Source organism: Catharus ustulatus, chromosome 2 (genome assembly GCF_009819885.2).
Source record: "Catharus ustulatus isolate bCatUst1 chromosome 2, bCatUst1.pri.v2, whole genome shotgun sequence".
NCBI classification, from domain to species: domain Eukaryota; kingdom Metazoa; phylum Chordata; class Aves; order Passeriformes; family Turdidae; genus Catharus; species Catharus ustulatus.
In genome coordinates this window covers 40,000,760-40,011,504 of record NC_046222.1, presented here as the reverse complement: position 1 = coordinate 40,011,504, position 10,745 = coordinate 40,000,760, and the positions used below count along the sequence as shown (strand labels likewise).

The 10,745-nt window shown below is 41.7% G+C and overlaps 1 protein-coding gene across 1 annotated transcript in view; it reads right to left on the bottom strand.

The window, feature by feature from the left end:
- Positions 1 to 3,247: 3,247 nt before the first annotated feature.
- Positions 3,248 to 10,745, bottom strand: part of HEPHL1 (hephaestin like 1) — a 32,012-nt gene continuing 24,514 nt past the window's right edge. The window contains exons 14-20 of the mRNA XM_042779027.1: positions 10,241 to 10,381; positions 7,133 to 7,239; positions 6,422 to 6,644; positions 5,543 to 5,682; positions 4,795 to 4,954; positions 3,529 to 3,609; positions 3,248 to 3,450 (exon numbers count right to left, since the gene is read on the bottom strand). Coding sequence (XP_042634961.1) covers positions 3,248 to 3,450; positions 3,529 to 3,609; positions 4,795 to 4,954; positions 5,543 to 5,682; positions 6,422 to 6,644; positions 7,133 to 7,239; positions 10,241 to 10,381 — 1,055 coding nt within the window. The remainder of the gene's footprint in view (positions 3,451 to 3,528; positions 3,610 to 4,794; positions 4,955 to 5,542; positions 5,683 to 6,421; positions 6,645 to 7,132; positions 7,240 to 10,240; positions 10,382 to 10,745) is intronic.

The following is a 10,745-nucleotide window of genomic DNA, read 5'->3' as shown; positions in this document are numbered from 1 at the left end:
TCTCAGCACTCATCTCCCCACCGCAGTCTGACTGATGCTCCAAGCCCCTAACCTACCTAGCACCCAAACTGTTTGATCACTTCTTTTCAGGTCAGGTTTTTGGGGTAGTCACTGTAGCGCCTGCACCTTTAATAACCCTTAATTTATCTGTCCCTCTGTACTTTTCCTGTTGGCTTCTGGACCTCTGTGAGCTTGGAGCATCCTCAGCCCAGGAGTCACAGGAGAAGTCACATATCTGTCCCATGAAGAGCCACCTCCTGTACTGTGCTTTCATGTAACACTCCCGCAGTTCACTGCTTTCTACAAAAAGGACAAACTATTCCCTTCTCCACTCAAATTCCTGTTTATAAAACTGCTATCCTATCTTCTTTCAATTGTCATTCCTATTTTTTACAAGCCATAAGCCAAGGGAATCATTCCTCATATGGAAACTGTTCTACAGTACCAATTCCCTTTCTTGTTCTTTTTGTGCTGGTCTTGTGCTGCTTTGCTCAATGAGGCTGGTAGATTTGACTGTTGCAGTATAAAGATGCAGGTGCCCCAGACATTTGTGTAATGGGACTAAGTGGTTTTCCACTTTGCTCTATTCTTAATTTATACTGATTAATAATAACTAATTGCCTTTCTGCTCACTAAACAACACTGGAGCTAATGTTTTCATTAAAGTAATAAAAATAAGATCCCATTTCAGAGATGCTTAGACAGTATGATAACCCAACATAATATTAGGATTGCTTTTTCCACATGTAGTACTGTAAATGTATCAGTAATAAATTGTGTCCTTTTTTTCACTGATTTTCATGCTACATGTGCTTGTCACTCAACTTGTCCACTTTTTTTCACAGCACCTAAATAAAATAGTAAAGAGCAAGGAAAAGCGTGTCCTACAAGTCACGTAGCCCCATGAGTGACTTTCAACATGAAATCTGATCACTTTTCGCTGTCTTTTAACCAGTTATTAACTTCTATGGAGTCCTCATTCCATGGTGATTTCATTTCCTTAAGAAGCTTTAACTGAAGACCTTCTCTAAGATCTTATGGAAATGTAGGCAGCTTATATTAATCCACATTTCTTACTTATGCACTGAGTCCTTCAAAAACCTTCCTAAGGCACAATTTTTTGGGGAGGTTGAAAAAGTATAAATTCTTCCATGTTCTCTTCTGTTCCTTTGGACACTTTCCTGGTTTTGTTTTTAGAACAGGTTCAGACAGTTCCTGTTGTGTGGCTGACAGAGCTGTTTAGTCCTCTGGAAAGTTTTTACAGGTTGACCTTGTATTTGTCACCTTTCAAGCATTTGGATTTAGGACAGTTCCCAACTGCTACCCCAGTTTATAGTCCAGACTTTTCATACTTGAGGGCCTGTAGCACTCCGTGGAGAGCATCCCTGCCTTGGTGACTTGATCTTCTGTTCATTTTGTTGCTTAACTCTGTCCCTGCTGATTCTTCAGCCCAACACAGATGCTGTTCTTCAACACACGTATCAGGGCCCACCTGACACAGGGCTGCCTGCACCAGGCAGGCAATGATAAACTCATTGCTTTATGTTTTTTGGTGACATTTCATGACCCCTGTGGCAGACTGTGGCAGCAGTGGTGTCCTGGGGCCCTTTGGAGCCTTCACTCCAGTTTCACAGCCACTGTCCAGCTAAGGAGTGGGAGAGAGGAAATGAACTGTGCCAAAAGGTTCATACAAATAACTGGATTTTTTTATTATCAATGTAATCACTTTGGCAAACAGTCAAAAGATACTTACGACTCTGTTCCTAAAATATCAGGCACATTAACTACCCTAGAAGTGAAGTACCAAATAATTTCCTTTCTTAACAGTGAATTTTAAGTGAAAGGCTTTACTTTTATATGTACACAGAGAACAAAAGTTCTGCACAGACAGTAATTTTGCACAGAACAAGAGATGCCAATTTCAATGTTTACAGGACAGGAAGATGAAAGGGTTTAGAGTATCTATTTTTGGCAGCTCAAATGGGAGATTTTGAGAAGGAAATTTTGTTTGTTGATATGTAAATTCTGTAAGGGCTCAGCCCTGCATTTCTACTTCATCTGTGGGCTTTCAAATGACTGAGGAAAACAAAGAAATTACTGAGAAACATCCAAGAACCTTCAACATATTGTTTGACTGGACATCAGGACACATTTAAGATACAGTAAGAGTGTTACACAGTAAAATTTTCTACCTTTGGACATAATTTGAAGTACAGAAGTGGAAAAAATAAAATTTAAAAAAACCAAAACAGCAACTTGAATTTACATTCAAAATCAAATTTGTGTAAACAGTTTTACAAAGGTATTTGTTCCAGAATTACTCTGCAAGAGCTATAGCAGGTATGAGCAGGCAAGAACGAACACAGCCTAACAAAAGATATGCTATAAACATTCAAGTATCACTAAACATGTCCTGATTCTGTCTGTCTGCCTCACAGAGCACAGAGGTCATCCTCCTGATGGCTTCATTACAGGTAGGGAGAGAGGTGTTCCTCAGTGCAATGAAAAGGTACAGAATCAGGACCATAAAAAGCAGCATTTACAGTCAATTAATCTCTTGAAGGTTGTTCAGGGTTAGATTTTTAGAGATAGAAAAAGTTGTTAGAAACTAACAGCAGGGCCACTGCTGAACCTGTCAGGTGCTAAAATTTATTTGTAGGTCTTCAAAAATCTGTCCACAGTGCAGAGTTTCCTCATTTAACAGGAAAAAAAAAAGGAAAATCACTTGACTGGTGGGGAATTCATTGAGCCAAACTTTGGGAAACTGCAGGTACTTGGAGATTAGCACCTGCTCCTTCAGAAGCTGATAACTTAAGCCAGTCCCTGGTGGTGTTTATTTCCTAGTGTGAGCCCCATGTTTCTGCACAGAGCACATGGATGCCATTCTGCCTGCTCCTTGCCCCTGTGAACACCCTATGGATGCCAAGAGGTGTGCTGCTCTGCTCAGCTGCCGGATTGGATCTTGGACAGAGCTCATCTGAGCTCCAGAGGAGTGGAAATGGTGATGGGTGGTACATGGCTCTTGGAGCTGAGCCCTACAGCTCGTGTTCACTCTTGTGAGCACTGGCCATGGGGTAGGACTGTCAGCATATGCCCTGCTCCAATTCTATTAGCAGCATGTTGCCTGGCAGTATTAGGTTAATGGTTGGACTCAATGATCTTAGAGGTACTTTCCGACCTTAATGGTTTTATGGTTCTATGTCGTGAAATCCAGTGAGCCCCTGTGAATGATATTAAAAGTGGGGATTTACAAGGAATCTGCCAGAAATGCACTTTTGTCATGCAGAGCTGTGTAATGGATTCTGTTTCCTTGGTGGGTGATGAAGCAGAAGAAGATTAATGCTGTTGACAGTAGAACAAGTCCAATGCAAAAAAAAGCTGCGAGTATCAGGCTGGCTTCTCCAGGACTCAAAGTTTTGCTGAAAAAATTGCCCACTTTGTTGTCATCATCTGTTAAAAGAGAGTCATTAATGAGAAATCTGCACGTGAATCTGAAGAGTTTTAAATGGCATTTTAAAAATTCCTTACCCTCTGAAGTGGTTCCATTTGTTGCAGTAGTTGTATTGTATGCTCCAGTTGTGTGTCCTCCTTCTGAAGGAACTTCCCACTCTCTTCTCTCTTCTCAGAGGGAAAAAAAGCATAGCTATGTTGAAAACCTTAATAATTTTTTTCTCTTTTGAAAATGTAGAGTTCACTTTATTTCATTATTTCTACTTTGTTGATCTGAACAGAAATTGTGATTAGATCATCACAGCTGTTCCTCTGGGCAGCTCCATGGGCATCATTCCCCTTCTCTGGAGGCATCTCTGTTACTCTGCTACTTACAGTAGTGATGGGACACTGAGTAACTTTTAAACTGAAAGAGGGTAGATTTAGATGGGCTATAAGGAACACATTTTTTATCATGAGGGTGGTGAGGCACTGGCACAGGTAGCCCAGAGAAGGTGTGAATGCCCCATCCCTGGCTGTGTTCAAGGCCAGGCTGGATGGGGCCTTGAACAATTTGGTCTATTGGAAGGTGTCTCTGCCCATGGCAGGGGAGTGGAACTGGATGATCTTTAAGGTCCCTTCCAACCCAAACCATTCCATGAATCAGTTCTACATTTGCTTGTCCATTTGAAATCTCACAGTCCACATGAACAGGTGGAATCAAATAAATTCCTCATATCCAAGGAAGGAGTATTTTGGCTACATTTGGCATCTACATTTGTCATTATGCTGCTACAGGGTTATAGGTATGAGATGTGCCTACTGGCACTGGTTCAAGTCTTGTAGAGGGGAGTAGCCAGCACAGTGGGGACCTAGGTGGAAGATGCTGGATCTAGACATTTAGTGAAGTGATGTGTTGTGGAGAGGCTCACAAAACACTGGCTTCACTCACATGTGTTGGAAGAGACAAGCACCATTCAAAAAGTTTGCCAACTTTTCTTGGCCAAGAGATCACCTCTTTCTTGGACAAGATGAACAGACATTTTCTGGAGCTCCTTTTATCCCAGCTTTGCAGGTGTTTTCTGCGCCACCTTTAAATGACAAATGGTCCCTAGGCTGCCACTGTCTCAGAAGGGCACTTGTGAGGCACCAACTGCTTCAAAGTTGCAGCAAAGTGCACCAAAGATTGCTGTCATTGCCATGTCATTAGGGGTGTTTGTCCTGTCTCTTGTCACTGCTAACTGGCCATGGCAGTGCAGGTGCTTCCCACCAGTGCACAGGTGAACTCTCTTCCTTTCACCCCTGCCTTCCATCCAGTTGTGTGCAGTACCACCTCTGAGTCCTAGGACGTTTCTGATACTGCACCTGATTTATTGATGGTGTAGGTTGTCTCCATGCCAGCATGGATGTGATCAGCCACATGACAGTGCAGAAGCCACGTTCCAGGGTTTTCTGCTACGAGTTCAACGGTCTGGAAAGTCCCAGGGAAAAGGTCATATACATCTCCTCTGTGGTCCTTATCTGTCTGTGGACAAGGAAAACCAGAATTGTGAGAGTCGTGCCTCAAATACTCCTCCACGAGCACTGAAATATTCCAGTTAGACTTCCAGCTCTTTAAGGTAGATCAAATGCTTCTTGTGCATTTCTAGTGAGCATCATCCAGAGAAACTGAGGTCTGTGGACAGCTCTCATTTAATCCATTATATAACAATAGCAGACCCCTCCTGATGACTCCAACTGCAGGTTGAGCAAAGGTGCTTCTTTGAAAGATGGATTTTTTAGGTAGTCCTGCCAGTGGCAAACTGTCACAGCATAAAACTACACTCTAACCCAGTGTAACTCTAATTTCCTCCCTGTATCTTCCCTTACACCTATGGGTAATCACGTATTTTAGCCCACCTAGCATGTCTTCTACTAGAGTAATAGAAGCTTTGCAAGGATCTCATTAATTTTTTATTTCCTTCAAATGCAGAACTCTCACCAACCTCAGCATGAGCCCAGGGCTTTGTGCCTAAGTGACAAAACCAGGCTGGAAATATAGATTTTTTTGGTTTGTTATTCTTACAAATTTTCCATCACACTATAAAAGTTTTATTTTGATTTATTTACCAACCTTGAAGATGAAGGTCTGTGCATGGAAGTGAACTGTGTGGATATCCACTTCATTGCCCATTCCTATCAAATACCAGTTTGTCCTATCACCTTCATTCATCGTTAGACCCAAGAGACTGTTGTAAATCTTCCCATTGATTGCTGGAAGAATGTCAAAACAGGAATGATTAATAACTGGCCATAGTGTGGGCGATTATAACCTCTACTTCAGGTACCTTTTGCGCTTTCAGGGGAGAAGGAATGCTCAGGCAGAGAGGGGACAGGTATGTGTGGTCAGGACAAGTGCTGTCCATAGTGACCACTGCCACTACAGGGAGGCAGTCATGCTTTTGTTTCAGTTTCCAAACTGTTGTCAGTATACATCAGCAAACATTTTTCTGTCTTACAGAAAACTGGTGTTTTACTGGTTGAGATTGAACTCCTGAGCAAACTGGATTTATGCTGAGAAGCTACATGGAAAAAGAGGGAATAGAATTGTTGCCTAAAATGGGTACCAGCTGTAGAAAAAGGAGCTTGCTTTGCCAGGGCTGTGTGTGTCCCCATCCAGTCTATTCTGCCTGGCTCCTGGACTGGCTGCAAATACAGCCACATTTTAAAATATTATCCTTATGCTCCTAAAACAACAAGCCTTGGAGGAGCATGGCTTCCAAATGACAAGGGAATTCTGGAAAGGCACCCTCTTCCCAAAAGACTATCTTGTAAACTATCTTGTTAGAAAAACATCTTGGCTTGGCCTCGTGAAATCTTTTTGTATCCAGCACTACAGTTTATGAAGTTGTCATGTGGCTGAGTAACTGCAGGCTAAGTCCAACATCTTCCTAAAAGGGCTGTGAAAAATAAACCTCTTTCCTCTTGGCTGCTGCTGCTGAGTCCTACATACCATGCATGCTGTTGCCTTCTACAAAGTTCTCAGTGGAATTAAAATAATCAGGATTCTTGTGAAGGTATGTTTCAATATTGTCTTTCAAATACCAGGATTGATTTTCATCGAACACCATAAACAGAAGAGTAAATTCACGATCGATGTCTTTCCTTAGACCTCTTTCATCTAAAGTTCCTTTTCTGCAAACTACAAGAGGCCCAATCAGACCACTGTATGTGTCCTGAAATAAAATAAATATATGTATTACAGATTTTCAGTTCATCCAGTTATGAAATAAATACAGATTAACTGAAGATTAAACTGCTTTTTCCTAGCAGATGAGAAAAAATCAGTCTGATTTAAAACTTCTTTCTCTGTTTGCCTCTCTGGTAATTTACCAAAGCAATGACCTCCGGTGGCCCCTTTCAACCATACTCATTCTGTGATTCTGTGATTTTGTGTAACATTTTGTCTTTACCCCAAATCCCTTCAACTCCTCTTTAAGGAGGAAGTCACATTACTGTAGTGCATGCCTTGGGATTTCTGTAGATTAAATTACCCAGGCATGTGCAACTGTCAGTAAAGAGGACAAAGCATCTAGCTTTGTAAATGGTTTCTCCAGCCTGTGGTCCTCTCCCAGCTGAGAAACAGGATCCTTTCAGAAACATTACACAAGGCATGAAGTGTTAGCCAAAGCAATGCAAGCTTTCATGGCCATTTCTTGGTTACCTTAACAAAATTTGCCGTTGAATAATAAACCCAAGTGATACAATTTGGATCTGTTTTGCCAGGACCGGATCGTTCTGGGACATTCCACCTGTAGGTATTTATTTCCCCTGAAACAGAGAGAGAACAGTTTTACCTTGAGCAGCTAAGTATTAAAGGCTTTGAATAATATCTAATTCAGACCTCCTACCCTCCTCATCAAAAAATTGTCTGCATCAAAACTACCTGTGGAAGCATGCAGCAATGGGATAGGGATATGGTTCTACCTTCCAGGAGGTCAGGGAGGTTCCAGTGGTATAAATGAAGGCAGATTGCTCTGGAAAAGAAGATCTCCAAATGATACTGACAATAGTGGCATCCCACAGAAGGAATTTTACAGACAGGACTCTTCATCTTTCCCCTTGGCAAAACTTGTAGTAATTCAGTGATCTTGGCTGCTGATGCTTAAAGTCATCCAAGGCATTGGAAGCCAAGCCCAGAAAATGTTTCTTAGACCTTCTCAAAAACAAGCAACCTGACAGAAAAGGGCGAAAAGAAGTGGCAGTTGCCACCGGGATTTTGTAGAGGGTGCTGCAGAAGTGTGTCAGCTGGGGGCCCAGAGAGGAGAGCTGAATATATACCAACCTGCTGTCTGGGAGCAGCAGGAGGGTTCTTTCTTCTTCCGGATAAGTCCCTGCTCCACAGCAATTACAGAGAACCTCTATCCCTTCCCAAATGTCACCATCTCTGCCATATTCTCCCTGAGCAGAAATTCCCTGACCTCTGATTTTAAAAAACCCATAACAAATGGGTGAGGAATTGATCTATTTGAGTGAGGATCATTTTTCTACACTGAACACAAACATCTGTGTTCAGATTAACTGCCTATGCTGTGTTTCCCTGCTGCTTTTTTTTTTTTCTGTTACTGCAAGAAAGGGTAGGAGACCAAGATGTGTCCAACACCTTGCCCTTTTAAGTGGGGGAGAAATATTGAACCAAGCAATCTCTGTCCCAAAAGTCTTTCATGGTGACAACAGCCAAGATCATGGTGGGACATGCAATGAATCAGGTGAAAACCAGGAAATCACAGAACCATGGTTTTAGTACCGCTACAACCCAATAGCTGCCAATAGCTGTGGGCATCTAGGCAAGGAGAGTTCTCAAGTTTAAAGGGTTGGGAAGTGTCTGAACCTAGTTTTGTGTCACTGAGCCACCACACTGTTCATGCTTCATGCAAGTGTGTTGTATTGTCGAGTGGTAACTACAAAAACAAAAAAATGGTGACTCTCAACTCTCATACATTCTGAGATGGGTCTCATATAAGTATTGCAATATATTTTACCCTTACAGGATAAGTACCATGTCATGGAGACATCGGCCAGGGAACTGTTTGTCATCCACCTGTATCTGACATGTCATCACCTCTTTTTAGAGAGTGTGAACTGAGGAGGGAGGCTAATCGTGGTCCTCCACCCCTTCCTTGCTTTTTCCTCCTCACCTCAGGATGTTTGGAGGCTGTAGATGGAAAAAAATCTCCACCCTACTTAAAAGCTGACACACTTCAGAAGGCGTTGAAGGCCCATCTTTGAAGTGCAAATAAGGAATAATCCCTGGAAAGAGCTATAAACATGAGGAAAATTGATGCCTTCTCCTCCTTTTTCCTCTGAGTAAATGGGAAAATCGACAGGAAGAGAACAAAGCTGTGGCAAATGAGAGCTGGTTTAGCATAGGCTGCTGCTCTCTTCATCTATTTACCATGCTCCCCACAGTTTCTTTAAGACTTGGCAGTGTTCTTTGGAGTACAGTTTGTTAGGATGCACATCTGTCTGATGACTGATTTAGTAGAATTAGACAGTCTTTGGCAAGTTTGGGGTGAGCAGTCTAGCCTGGCTAGGAAGACAGAAGTGAGGATTTCTAGGTGATGGGGGTGGGGACTGAGGTGCCCAGAAATTTTTCTTATTTTCAGGATATCATTTCTGTGTTAACTGCTCTTTCCAAACTCCTAAAGAAAAGTCAGCCCTTAGATCTTGCTGAAGAGCACTTTTGGCTTACTCTCACACACCCTCCCTCATCTAACTCATCCCAAGCCTGCTCCCATGTGGATGCAGGAGACATGGCAGTAATGTTCCCGTTGTTGCACCTCAACTGCCAGCCTAACTGCATCAACAACACCACAGAGCAAATTACAAAACAAGGGAATTGTATATAAATCAGTTCCTCTTTTTTCCCCTCTCCCATGTATTGCACCTTAGGTATACATTCATCAAACTCCAGCAAGGCAGATGTTGGCTCACATTTGGACATGGATTTCTGTGTATTTGTGCTGTACCAACACAGCTGCTCACAGGAAAGAAATTTCAGCTTGCAAACAGCTTTATTACATCAAAATTTCTTTTCATTTAGTTCCACACTGAAGTTTGCAAATACTGTGAAAAAAATTGCATGGGTGTTGGAAAAGCAAAGGTGTGTACATTTTGGATTGACTACAGTGCCTGGGTTTGACTTCCTAGTAGAACATAAACCCAATAAAAAAATTAAAGTGCAAAACGTTTAACTGGAATTTTTCTATACGAAAAGCTATTTTCCACTGTTTTCCTCACAAGAAACGGAGGCATATTTCGTACACTTTTCCAAAGATTGTTCATTCGTATGACAGGTACATTTTGCATTTTATGCATGACTCTGAATGCAAATGCCAATTCTGTGTAGCTTGAAAGAGGCAGAGTTAATATTAACATCTGTAATTCTTACCTCTGAATCTGAAAGTTTTTAAAACATCGTTAGAGTGTCAGTCTGGAGACAAAAGCAGCACTAGCTCACGTTTCTCCTACCATGATTATGGGCCTGATTCTCTCTGTTTTGGAAGTTGTCCAGTGATAATACCTTCCTGTTTCTAGCCCTGATAGGAATAAAGCCTCATTCTCTGCCCAAACATGTCACTTGGTCAAGAACCTACATGTATAGCAACTCAGACCTGTAGCTGAATAAGCATTGAGCATATTGTGCCTGGGAGAACATATAAATATGGGCAAGCTTGAAAGAGAGATTGTCATTAATGTGCTAAAATGCTTTTATATAGAGTCTTTGTAGCTCAAAGAAAAGAAGGGGAAAGAAAACAAAAGGAAGCCTTACCAGGGAGGGTAATTGGTGTCTCAGGCTGTTCTTCACAACCCACTTCTTCTATACCATGTGCACTTATTGAGTAAGGCCTGCTGGCTTTGTTCTTAAATACAATCAGTACAGAGTCACCGACCTCGGCATGGAGCAATGGCCCTAAATTCAAATAGAAGGTGCCAGTGATTAATGCTGCTTTTCTGAATTCAACACACTTCCAATAGCTTGGCCTAGGAGTGGAGCCAAGGTCTCTATCAAAACCCTTGGGCTTTTCTTCCAGGAAAGCCATCAAAATTGGTTTATCTCAGCTGATTAAAAACTCCATATGTATAAGTAGTCCCTTTTCAGTCAATGAAAATAATTTTTCTCTCTGAAGACAGGTCTTTGGACAGTTGGTTTTATAAGAAAAATTCCTAAGGATGGTTTTTGAATCTTTCAAAATTTTATTTCTTAGGCTGGTAATTGTCAGGTTTTTTTGTTTTGTTTTAATTTTTTTCCCCCCCAAAACTCTTGTACTTCAGAA